The sequence below is a fragment of the Rattus norvegicus genome, chromosome 5, assembly GCF_036323735.1.
Source record: "Rattus norvegicus strain BN/NHsdMcwi chromosome 5, GRCr8, whole genome shotgun sequence".
Lineage (NCBI taxonomy): Eukaryota > Metazoa > Chordata > Mammalia > Rodentia > Muridae > Rattus > Rattus norvegicus.
The window spans coordinates 147280581-147293754 of NC_086023.1; the positions used below are offsets into that span (position 1 = coordinate 147280581).

General features: G+C 45.6%; 1 protein-coding gene across 4 annotated transcripts in view; it reads right to left on the bottom strand.

Moving 5' to 3' along the window:
* Kpna6 (karyopherin subunit alpha 6) overlaps positions 1 to 13174 on the bottom strand; it is a 35058-nt gene that overhangs the window by 8115 nt on the left and 13769 nt on the right. For 2 of the 4 annotated variants that reach the window (XM_039110358.2, XM_039110360.2), the window contains exons 2-10: positions 8654 to 8787; positions 5704 to 5796; positions 5300 to 5399; positions 4465 to 4559; positions 2909 to 3040; positions 2335 to 2423; positions 1847 to 1946; positions 1441 to 1604; positions 1062 to 1140 (exon numbers count right to left, since the gene is read on the bottom strand). In XM_039110358.2, the coding sequence (XP_038966286.1) occupies positions 1062 to 1140; positions 1441 to 1604; positions 1847 to 1946; positions 2335 to 2423; positions 2909 to 3040; positions 4465 to 4559; positions 5300 to 5399; positions 5704 to 5796; positions 8654 to 8787 (986 nt within the window). Of the gene's footprint in view, positions 1 to 1061; positions 1141 to 1440; positions 1605 to 1846; positions 1947 to 2334; positions 2424 to 2908; positions 3041 to 4464; positions 4560 to 5299; positions 5400 to 5703; positions 5797 to 8653; positions 8788 to 10130; positions 10178 to 11927; positions 12066 to 13174 lie in introns of those variants that run through there. The other 2 variants (XM_063288025.1, NM_001015029.2) reach the window with 2 other exon arrangements.

A 13174-nucleotide genomic window follows, 5' to 3' on the forward strand; every position in this document is an offset into this window, starting at 1 on the left:
CATAAATCACCATGTTATCCAATCTCTTTTGCATACATGTGACCAAAAAAAAGGGAAGCAGAGACTGCACACCAGGGCGCACAGCAGCATCATTCACAACAGCTAGGGAGCAGAAACAACATACACGCTTACAAGACGATGAAGGCTTTAAAACAGAATGCACAGACACTAGAACACCATTCAGCCTTACTAAAGAATTCAAATTCAACACACAAAGATGTGAAGGACTAATATGTTGTGACTTCACTTACAAGGAAGTGTCTATAGCAATCAGTGGAATAAAGCCACACATAACCGGCCAGAGGAGGGAGAGCACACACTAACTCATGGGGACACCTGCTGAGGACGGCAGGCAGGAAGTCAGCGGGTTCTAACTTTGGAACAGGGAGCCATGCAGTGCCCTTGGCTGTGGGTCATTCCAGCTTTATCTTACATCTCCATGTCCATGTGTGTGCAGGGCCACACTGCTTACTCTTCTGAGACAGGACCTTGTACCGCACAGGCGGGTCTCAAAGTCCTGGGCTGCTGCTTCCTTCCTACGTCAGCCTCCCCAGCAGTTGCACCCCCACCCTGCTACTGGTTTGAAGGAATTATTTTTCGTATTTTTGTTTTTTTGAGATAGGGTTTCATGCAACTGAAGATGGCCCTGGACTAGCTGAGCCTTCTGCCTCTCACTCATAATTGCTAGGATTACAGCCCAAAGGTTAGCATGAGTTCAACATGAGGTGATGAGCACAGACACTGAAGCTGAGTATTGGTGATCCCACAGCTTCCAGTGTCTCAAAAGGACCACGGCCCAGCCTTCATTTCCTTACACTATTCCAGTAAGTCAGCCATTCCATTTAGCTTTCTTTGCATAAGCAACAACTGGATGATTTGTTTCTAACTGTTCAAAAGAAGGAATCGTGATAATATAGAAACTGCCAGTGCTAAAACCACTTAAAGCCATGCTTTCTCTGTTAGACCATGTAGTTACATAGGAAGACCTTTTCCCACAAGCAGCTCTCTTATGTTCTCCCACGGCTGACCTGAGTTAAGATCCCATCCCTCTTCTTCCTCACCTGGGTCTGGATATCATCCCCGGTGACAATATTACCCACAGCTCTCAAGGCAGGAGACGCCACTTTGTAATCGTTGTGCCTACAGAGGAAGAACAGCGATCAGTGGAAAGGCAGCGCATCCCGTTCAGCCCTGCTGAAAACCAACACTGGCTGTATGCATGCCTTCAGCTGCAGACCTTTGGTGGGTCAGCAATCTGCTGATGGTAGCTTTTCTGCTTTGTTCTGTGAGACAGTCTTTATACTGCAGCCCACCCTATCCTTGAATTTGGTATTCTCCTGTCTCAGTCTCCCAAGTGCTGGGATTACAGTCCCACCACCATGCCTCACTTTGGTTAGAGCTCTTTGACCTTGGAAACCCTCTTGAATTGAAACCACTCACATCAGAAGCTCTACCAATCTCCGGCAGACTCCAGAGTCTATGACTGCCTGGATCTTCTCATTGGGGCCATCAGACAGGTAAGAGAGGGCCCAGCAAGCATCTGCCAGCAAGTCTGAGTCGCTGCTGAAGAGTAGGCGAGACAATACAGGCAAACAAGGAGAGACCTGTTGGAAGCAGAGTAAGGAGGACTGCATCAGCTCTGTCACTAAGCCTATCATGGCTCCCCCTTCCCAACATGGAATTCTACACCCTGGGAATGTCACCAAACCTGTAGGACCACCTTTTCACTTTCCTACCCTGGTACAAAAAATAGCCCTCTACACTGACAACTGCCTTTTACTTGTACATGAGTTGAGACTCTCATGGGTCTGCCCAAAACTTAAAAGAAATCCTAGTTAGCTCTCACCTTTGCGAACTCTGGAGGAGGGTTCTTCCCTCGGCAGAGGTTTGACAGGGCCCAGACTGCATTCCGTGTCATCGTCAGTCGTGTGGACTTAGTAAGGAGTCTGTAAACAGTGAAGCCATAATCTGAGCACTGATGGCCTAAAGCAGGGCTCTTAGCATCAAACCCTAGAGGATAACCCAGACCCCTGACTATTGTGTTCAGTCCTGGCTGGTCTGAAACTTGCTATGTAGCCTGGGCTGGCTTCCCAAGGGCTAGGATTATCTGTGCAACTCTGGTCATCCTTAAACTCATTCTGTAGACCAAGGTGGCCTTGAACTCAGAAATCTGACTGCCTCTGCCTCCTGAGTGCTGGGACTACGGTGTGTGCCACCACTGCCTGACCTAGGGCTTTATTATCTTAAGGGATTAAGTAAACCCCCCCCAAAATGTACCGCCACTTAAGCCACCTACAGACCCCACCCCCGGATGCTAATGCTATTGATACTCACGTTAACAGAGGATTAAGGATGGAACAATTCAAGACATAGTCTCTGCAGACTGAACTGTCTCCAGCTATGTTTCCAAGAGCCCAGACTGCCTGGAAAGGAGTGAAAGGACTGTCATGAGAGCCTGGTGGCTTCTGTGACTACTTATAATCAATGCTACAAAGTGGTCCATCAGGTTGAGGACAGTGTTAGGGCCCGACCCACTGAAGTGCTCTCCCTAGCTTCTAGGGTCTAGAATTATCCTTACTGAGCACGTGTTCTGTAAGAGCTTTTCCCCAGGAGGCCCTGGCTCAGTGGGACAGACAGGCTGCCATAAGACCTGAAGCCAGAGAGGCTGAACTACAGCCCCATCGTCCCTCCAGCAGGAAGGGAAAGCTTCGACTCTCTCCCCACCTTGGACCTGATCCACATCAGGTAAAAGAAACTTTCCGTTTCTGTGTAAGTATCACAGGCTAACCGATTCATATGTGCAGCACCAAGCCTTGTTCACTTGTCCATGTTCCTCCAAATACGCATTACTATGTTTTTTATCATACTGTTAGTACCGCTGAAACATTAACCAAAGCTCGAGCATTACCTGTTCTTGTACATCTTCAAAGTCTGAGTTAAGCAGCTCTATAAAAATGGGGACAGCTCCTGCTTCAATGACAATTTTGGTCTGCTGAGAGGTTCCAGAGGCAATGTTTGTTAGAGCCCAGGCAGCTTCAAACTGAAAGTGAGATTACGACACAACTGAGAGGTCACTCCAGACTGAGCAGCCCTGCCTACCACCTGCCTCACAACAGCCAACCTCTAGCACATAAAGAAGCCGAACCAGACACGTCTTTGCCCACCATCCTGTAGTTGGCAGCAGGCAGCGATGTGCACGCTGCACATGTGAAGGTCGACCGACTGGGCTTTACTGACCCAGAAGTTCTTTCGTCTCTGAAAGGGGAAGAGTGAGGATAGTAAACCCCTCCTCCCCAGTTTTCCTCTCTAAGGTCTTACCCTGTGGCCAAGGCTGGCCTTGAGCTTTTACCTCTGTTCCCTACATGCTGGCATATACTATAGCCATGAGCCATCATACCTGTATCACACCTGCATCTCTCCTACATCTCACCTGCTTCACACCTGCATCTCACCTGCATCTCACCTGCTTCACACCTGCATCTCACCTGCATCTCACCTGCTTCACACCTGCATCTCACCTACATCACACCTGCATCTCTCCTACATCTCACCTGCTTCACACCTGCATCTCACCTACATCACACCTGCATCTCACCTGCTTCACACCTGCATCACACCTACATCTCACCTGCATCTCCCCTACATCACACCTGCATCTCACCGACATCACACCTGCATCTCATTGACATCACACCTGCATCTCACTGACATCACACCTGCATCTCACTGACATCACACCAACATCACACCTATGAACTCCGTTGTGTTTCAAGCCAAGTTCTGATGGATCTGCTCATTAACTGTCTCTGGACACAGTGACAATTTGTATCAGGGTAAGTTAGAGGTGCACTAAACTCTGATTTATAATGAAACAATGTATCACATTCTCAGATCTCTGAAATGAAAACCCCCCCAACACACACACACTCTTCTAGGTCTTGCTATGTAGCCCAGGCTGGTAACAACCCTGTGGCAATCCTCCTGCCCAGCCTATTGCATGCTGAAAGTATTAGTGTGGCTTAAAGCTGCACCTGCCCCATCTTTGCATATATACACTGTGGAAACTCAGCCAGGTTCACATAATTACTAAGATCCAAAACCTTTTTTTGTCTGTATGTCCATGTATGTGCCATACCATGTTTGTAATCAGAGGACAACCTGCAGGAGTCAGTTCTCTCCAATCATGTGTCCTGGGTTGAGGTGTGTGTGTGTATGTGTGTGTGTCTGTCTGTCTGTCTGTCTCTCTCTCTCATTTAAAAAGACACTGTGCTGAACAGGCTGGCCTCAAGCTCAGAGGACTGTTCCCTTTGCTAGCTGCACAAGCTGTACTAGCCTGTTTTTAAGGAAGGTACTTCAATTGGTAACTTCCCCATATTACTTTCCCATTTCCTTAGGCTATACCACAGAGACAGCCCACTGTCATGTGAGAATGTTCATCTGGCCATTCCACCTGAGAGCTTTTACCTGTAATGTACAATTCTCACTCCTCTTCAGAAACTCCACAAACCGATCAACTACTCCTGGAGTGTTAATAACTTCATCTATTGGAGGACTTGGCTCTAGAGGAAAACAGGAAAGATAGGAAAAGTCAGGAGAAGCTTGGACTGATCCATTCACAATTCTAGACGCTCTGACCACTTTTGGAAACTCTGCAAAGCTGTCCTTTACTCATCTACAGCTGCAGAATACCCGTGGCATGTTATAAGTACAAACAACCTAATTAGGAATGCTCACCTGTGCATTTCCTAAGGTAGGCACATCGGGAAAGGAGAGAAAAGGCCAAGGAATGATAACCCTAGCCTGTGTATTTCCCATCCAACAGAGGCCACCACTGCTCTTGCTGAGTGGGGGTGGCGCACACCATAATCCCAGCACTTGGGAGGCATAAATTCAAATTTAAAGCCAGCCTGGTCTATAGAGAGAATTCCAGGACAGTCAGGGCTATACAGAGAAACCTTGTCTTGAAACACACACACACACACACACACACACACACACACACACACACACACACACACACACACAGTAGCTGAAGGAGGAGCTGAGGATTTTGGGGGAAAGGATTCTTAGAAGAGGGAATATCAAGTGTAAAAGTGGGAATATAGGGGTTGGGGATTTGGCTCAGTGGTAGAGCACTTGCCTAGCAACCGCAAGGCCCTGGGTTCGGTCCCCAGCTCCGAAAAAAAAAAAAAAAGTGGGAATATACCTGACTCATTCAGAAAGGTAGGATGAGCAATGGGTAATAGTTAAATAAAAGAGACAAAAGTCTAAAGTCTCTGAGAAGGACCGGGTTCTATACCTTTGGAAAGGAGTTTCCGGAATTTCTGTGTGGTTGCTAACTGTAAGTCAGAATCGTCAGAAAAGAGCATCTCCACCATTTCCCTTGTGATCACACTCTCCTAGAATAGAAAACAGGTTTATGACCTTTCAGGTCAATAAAAAAAACAGAAAGGAGAACATAATCTTACAGGGCGTTGTGCTTTTTAAGATCCTCAAGTAAGAGGAGGGCATAAGAGATCCAGGAGGAGGGTTTATCCAATCCATGTCTGCTTCAAGAGACAATATTTAAAAGGGATTCCTGATCTGGGGTGCAGCTTCCCTAAATGTTTCTTCAGGGATCTGCACCAGAGTTGACTTCTTGCTGAATGTCCACATCTGATTTCTGTCCTGACAGCAGCTGTGACCATGCCTTGCACGGCTTACCCCAGTTGTGGAGCTCACGTAGGAATCCATCAGCAGACTGTCAAACATGGCAGCTTCTTCATTAATCAGCTCCACATTTCTCCGTTTAAAAAGCTGACAAGTGAAGAGAGGAGACAGAGGGTAACATCACTCACAGACTGAAGGCTGATCATGACATAATGACAAGAAAATATGAGCGTGAGGAAAATGAATGAGGTCAACCTTTAGGCAGACATGAAACATAGTCAACAGCTTTGTTTTCTGTAATACATCTACTCATGGTCTTTAAATAAAATTCATTAAAAAAAACCCAACACCTTTGCACTTTGTGTAATGGTGAGGGATGAAAAAACATTAAAAAGAAGAAGAAGAAATAAGGGTGGTGGTGGCAGTGTCAGGCAGATCACTGAGGGAGTTCCAGGAAGACAAAGAAAATGTGACAAAAGCAGGTAAGACACAGTCTCTGGACTGGGCATTTTTCTTTTTTGAGACAAGGTTTCTCTGTGTAGCCCTGGCTATCCTCAAACTCAAGAGATCTACCTGCTTCTGCCACCTGAGTGCTGGGATTCAGAGTGTGTGACCCCATTGCCAGACTTGTCCTAAGTACATCTAACACAGAAGACTCTTAAAGAAGGTTCCCAGCCTGAAACTTATCCAGTTCCAGGGGATCCAGTCTCTGCTTCTGCCCTCTGCCGACACCAGGTGCATATACATACACATACACACAAAATCAAAGTATTTCTTTGTTTTGCTTTGGAAACGGGGTCTTTCTACATTGCTCTGGTTGTTCTGAAACTCTAGTTCTAAAGAACAGAAAGTAAGCCCAGAATGACTAAGTCTCTATGGCCAGGCCAAGCACAGACTATATTGTGTACAGTATGAAGATAAAAGGCGGGCTGGAGAGAGGGCTCAGCGGTTAAGAGCACTAACTGCTCTTCCAGAGGTCCTGAGTTCAATTCCCAGCAACCACATGGTGGCTCACAACCATCTGTAATGGGATCCGATGCCCTCTTCTGGTGTGTCTGAGGACAACGAACCTGTAAATAAATAAATAAATAAATAAATCTTTAAAAAAAAAAAAAAAAAGACAAGAGGCACAAGGAAGCTGGCAGAGGAAGTGTCATTTTCTTCTGTGGTACAGCCACTGGTAAACTGTCTAGTTGTCATTAACTAACCCTCATTAGACTCAGTAGGGCACAATGGAATGAGATGCATGGAAGTAGGAGTTACTGGGAAGGGATTCAGCAGGAGGAGGAGAAGAGAAGGTACATTACACACTGATGGAATTATCAGAATGATTTTATTTATTTACTTTATTTGGTTTTATGAGACGGGGTTTCTCTTGGCTGTCCTGATTACTCACTCTGTAGAGTACTCTGGCCTTGAACTCATGGAGATCCTCCAGCCACTGCTTCCTAAGTGCTGGGCTTAAAGGCATGAGCTACCACTGCCTGATCAATATAATTTCTTCCAAGTTTTTTAAATTAAAAAAAAAAAAAAAAAAAGGGGGTTGGGGATTTAGCTCAGTGGTAGAGCGCTTGCCTAGCAAGCGTAAGGCCCTGGGTTCGGTCCCCAGCTCCGAAAAAAAGAAAAAAGAAAAAAAAAAATACACGTATGTACATCTGTGCTTGAGTGAGTTCAGGTACAGCACACGCACACAGGAGCCCCTGGAGGCCAGAACAGTGCATCTCTTAGAACTAGAGTGATGCATGGCTGTAAACCACTCTGTAGGTGCTAAAACCCAAACCTGGGTCCTCTCCAAGAGCAGTAAGCACCATGAACAGCTCAGTCATCTCTCCAGCCCCAAATTTAAGTTAAAGGATGAACAAAAACTCAGTGGCTAAAGCACCTGCTGAACCACCATGGGAAGCTGAGTCTCAGTCCCTAGTACTTATACTATCGTCCCAGTGCTACGACGGGCAGATTGGAGGGAGACGGGCTGGCACATGCAGCACAGACAGACCCAGGAGACCCAGGCTCAGCCACGGTTCACAGTGAGGACTGACACTCGGAGGCTGTCCTCTGACTTCCACTTGCATGCCATGCCATGCACAAGCACATATGCGTCTCAAACAACCAAGCAAGGAAAACCATAGGGAACAGAAAGTTACAACCCCAATATGAATAAAAATGACACTTGGTTTAATTTTTAGAAAAGAATTAAGAAATTGTTTTTCCTTTCTCAAAGTTTCCAACATTTCTTTAGAAGCAGAACCCGGAAGGCTGGGGACATGGATTAATGAGTAAAATGCTTGTGAAGCAAGCATGAAGACCAGAGTTCAGATCCCCAATATGGAAGTTAGGTGTAGCAGTTCACAGTTATAATCCCAGCATTTAGGAGGCAGAATTCTAGAGGACACTGGCCAGTCAAGCCAATCAGTGGGTTCCAGGTTCAGTGATGGAAGTTAAGACGGACAGCAACTGGGAAAGACTGTAGTATCAATGTCTGGACAGACATACACACATATACAGTTTGCACACATGTGTACCCACTTACAAAACAAACAAGGAAGCAAATTAGATGACTAGCCTGCTACCTAGATAAACTATATTTCCTTATGCCGGCATTTCTCAACCTATGGGTTGAGATCCCTTTGTGGGTAGGGGTTGCCTAAGACCATCAGAAAATACAGATATTTACAGTATGATTCATAAGTTACGAAGTAGCAATGAAATACTTTTATGGTTGGGGTCACCACAACATGAGGAACTGTATTACAGGGTCACAGCATTAGGAAGGGTAAGAGCCGGGGTTGGGGATTTAGCTCAGCGGTAGAGCGCTTGCCTAGCGAGCGCAAGGCCCTGGGTTCGGTCCCCAGCTCCGGGAAAAAAAAAAAGAGAGAGAGAGAAGCAGATTGCTGAGGAAGGGTGAGGGCCACACTGCCCCAGGCAGAAGGATGAAGGGTAAGGGTCACCCCTGAAGCTGGCCAGTGCCCCCATGGGTCCTCCTGAGAACACTCAGGTAACTTACTTGCTGCTCCCGCTTCTGTTTCCGAAGCTGAATGCCCTCTTCCTCCCTTCTTCGTCTCATTTCCTCAGGGTTTAAGGCATTGTTCTTATAGCTCTTCATTCGATAATTGTCTTTCCCTGGGCTTGCCATGGTCTCTAGAAGGGAAGAGATTGTCAAGAGTTGTGAGCGCAGCAGTTCCTTTCCACACAGGATCAAAATGAGAATAGAGATAAAGAGAAAACGTAGGAAGATGGCAAACACCTTCTCAGCCGGAAAAGAAATGGGATGAAGGGGTTGGGGATTTAGCTCAGTGGTAGAGCGCTTGCCTAGCGAGCGCAAGGCCCTGGGTTCGATCCCCAGCTCCAAAAAAAAAAAAAAAAGAAATGGGATGAAGAAGGAGAAAAGAGTCTCTGGTTAGTCTCTCTAGGAGCTTTGGAAGTTCACTTAGCAAAGTCCATGAAGATTATTATCTTGAGAGGGGGGAGGGGCTGCCGAGGAGATGGCTCAGTGGTTAAAAGCATTTGCTGCTCTTGCAAAGAACCCAGGTTCAATTCCCAGAACCCATATGGTGGCTGACAACTATCTGTAAACTCTAGCTCCATGGCATGGGATCCAATGCCACTTTCTAACCTCTGAATGTACCAGGCACATCAGTACACTCATAAAGTAAAACTAAATAAATCCTAAAAAAACCAAACAAAACAAAAAAAACAAACAAAACAAGAGAAGTTGGAGAAATGATTAGTGGTTAAGAGCACTGGCTGCACTTGGGGAGGACCCAGGCTAAGTCCCCATCACCCACATGATGGCTTACAACCATCTGTAGTTTAGTTCAGTTCCCATCACCCACATGATGGCTTACAACCGTCTATAGTTCTAGTTCCAGGGCATCTGATGCCTCTTCTGCCTCTCCAGGTTTCTACACACACATGGGACATCAGGTATATAGAAACACAAGCACATGCACATTAAAAATAAAAATAGGGGCTGGAGAGATGGCTCAGCCCCTATTAAGAGCACTGACTGCTCTTCCAGAGGTTCTGAATTCAATTCCCAGCAACCACATGGCTGACACCATCTGTAATGGGATCCAGTGCCCTCTTCTGGTGTGTCTGAAGACAGCTACAGTGTACTGTTTTAACTATATTTAAGAACAAAAAATAAACAGTAAGCAAGAAAGCAAGCCATCAAATGAAAACGGTTCAGTAGTAAGCGATGGTTTTGCTGCCAAGCCTCAGGACCACGCTCTATTACCAGGATCCACACAGTTGAAGGAGAGAATCAATTATTGCAAGCTGTTCTTTGACTTCCACATGCACAGTATGTGTGAACACACACACACACACACACACGCACGCACGCACGCACGCACGCACGCACGCACGCACGCACGCACGCACACGCACACGGATCTACAGTGACCTCTCCTATGGGTCCCTACACAGGTGGAGGAGAGACTACTAAAGGCAAGCCCCTGTGGAATGCTGCCCTTTAGTACCTGACACATAGTTTTTCATGATTGAGCCTGTGCTGTCCCAGAGGCTGTCCTCTCCTTTGAGCACAGTTGACAGTTAAACTGAAATAGGAACCACATTGCTCCTTTAGTTACCATGGTGATAAGTAACTATCACACAATATCTACTTATGACTTCACTGGAGAAGCAGGCAACAAAGAATGGAAGGACGAACATCTGCAGAAGCACATGAGAAAACCGTTACTACAGACCCTCCCACCTCAGAGACGGCGATGCTTTGTTCCCACTGACTTAAGAGCGCCCCACTTCAGTCAAACCTGATTCTGAGGAACTCATTTTCTCAATACATAATTTCTTGTATAGTAAATTCTCTTTATAGACCAAAGTCCAAACAAGAACAAATCTAAAGTTAATAGGTGAGCCGACATCTCCAACATTAGAATAATCAAATAAAAAACCTCCAGAGTACAAAGTCAGCTGTAATGTTGAGACGTGAAGGGTACGACAATAACACACGAACAAAGCCAAACACTCAGAGTTGTTCTTCTAAAACATACTTTGCCTATTCTTACCAAAGACAAAACCAGACTGGCCTAAACTTTATGTATACCTACTTATTACTATGAACAAATACACAGTTCTTAGCAAAAATTTGCTATTATAGCCAGGCAGATCTCTGTGACGTCCTGTCTTAAAAATAAAAATAACTAAAATTGTCATGCCCTGTATTGTGCAAGCCTTCAACTTCAACACATAGGAGTCAGAGGCAGGTGGATCTCGGAGTTTCAGGACAGCCTAGGCTACATAGAGAAGCCCCATTTAAAAAAATTACACACACACACACACACACACACACACACACACACACACACACAGAGTTCATTAAAATATTAGCCATTTATGGCTCATGCTCCCTCTAACTCCAGCATTAGGAACGAGGCAATAGCAATACCAAAGTTCAAGGCCGGCTTGGGCTACACACTGAATGTCAGAGACTGAGCTATGGTTTAGAACATCTGAAGAAGAAAACAACTGAAGAGCAAACAAAATTAATGAACAAAAGCATCCATGTTTGTGGATCAGAAGAATTATTAGTTAGAATGTCCCTACTACACACTCAATGTAATTGCCATGAAATCTTCCTGCCCACCTGATCTTTACACGTGTTCTAGGATCTGAACTCAAGTTCTCACACCCATTCAGCAAGCACTTCACTTACTGGGCTATCTCCAACCTCACTCTCATTCTCTTCATGTGTTCCTTGAAATATGGAAGCTTACATTTTAATTAAGTCTAACTTATACGTGTGTATTTTTGTTGTTGCTATTGTTTGTTTCATATGTTGATTTAGGCTGGTAAAGCATTAAAGCATTTTGTTTCCTTGATTTGAAACACACATTTCACACGTAGCTTATGCAAGCTTCAAACTCACCACCTAGCACTCAGGAGACGGAGATAGGTGAATCTCTGTGAATTTGAGGCCAACCTGGTCTACACATCAAGTTCCAGGACAGCCAGAGCTATATTAGACATTATCTCAAGGAACTCAAAAAAAAGCAAAACAAACTTGCTACTTTCCTGCTTCAGCCTCCCAAGAGCTGATATTATAGGTATATACCACCAAGCTGGCCACACCAGTCCTTTTTTAACAAATTATCTTTACCAGGATGCCTTCAAGGTTGGTGATTCGGTAATTACTAGACCAATTAGCCTCCAGTACAGAACAAGTTCCTTTCCTGGTGTCTTAGGGTTTCATTGCTGTGAAGAGACACCATGACCAAGAACTCTCTAAAGACAACATTTAATTGGAGCTGGCTTACAGGTTCAAAGATTCAGTCCATTATCAAGACAGGAGCATGGCAGTGTCCAGGCAGGCATGGTACAGGCAGAGCTGAGGGTTCTACATCTTCATCTGAAGGCTGCTATTGGAAGACTTATTTCCAGGCAGATAGGGTAAGGGTCTTAAGCCCAAGCCCACAGTGACACACCTACTCCAACAGGGCCACACCTAATAGTGCCACTCCCTGAATCAAGCATATACAAACCATTACATTCCACTCACTGGCCCCCATAAGCCTGTTCAAACATATGAGTCTATGGTGGCCATATCTAAACATAGCATAACGCAAAATGCTTAGTTTATTAGTCTGTAGCAGTCTCAACATTAGAAGTCCAAAGGTTCAAGGTCTCTTTTGAGATCCATCCAATCACTTAACTGTAATCCCCAGAGCAAGACGGGAAACCAGCTGGGCAGACTCCAGACTCTGCATCTCCATGTCTGACGTCAAAGCAGTCTTTAGATCTCCAGCTCCTTTTTCATCTTTGTTGACTGTAACAAACTTCTTTTTTCTGGGCTGGTTCTACTCTGTTAGTAGCTTTTGTTAGCAGATAGCCCATGGCTCTGGCATCTCAAACATCTTGGGGTCTCCAAGGCAGTTACAGCTTCTTGTTTCAATGTCTGGGCTCCACACACAATCTTCTGGGCTCCTCCAGCTCTGCCCTCTGTAGCACTCTAAACTCAGGTTGAACTACTTCACTGATGCTGTTGTTCTTGGCGTTGATCCCATGGTACTGGCATCTCCAATACACTGGGGTCTTATACTACAACTAGGCTTCACCAATACCGTTTCATAGGCTCTCTTCATGGTGCCAAGCCTCAAATCCTTTGCACGACCCCTTTGGTCCTGGACCATCAACTACAACTGAGGCTGCACCTTCACCAATGGCCTTCCATGGCCTCTCACAGTGCCAAGCCTCAGCTGCTCTTCATGAACAAACACTTCATGCCTTCAAAATCAGTATCACCTGGGTGACTCTTACACATTACCAAGTACAGCTGCAGCATGAGGTACAACCTTGGCCATCTCTGGAACACAGCTTCTTTGTGCTCTCAGAAAACACTTCCCACTGGAGAGATGACTCAGTGGTTGAGAGCACTGATTGCTCTTCCAGAGGTCCTGAGTTCAAATCCCAGCAACCACATGGTGGCTCACAACCATCTGTAATGGGATCTGATGCCCTCTTCTGGTGTGTCTGAAGACAGTTACAGTGTACTTATACAGAATAA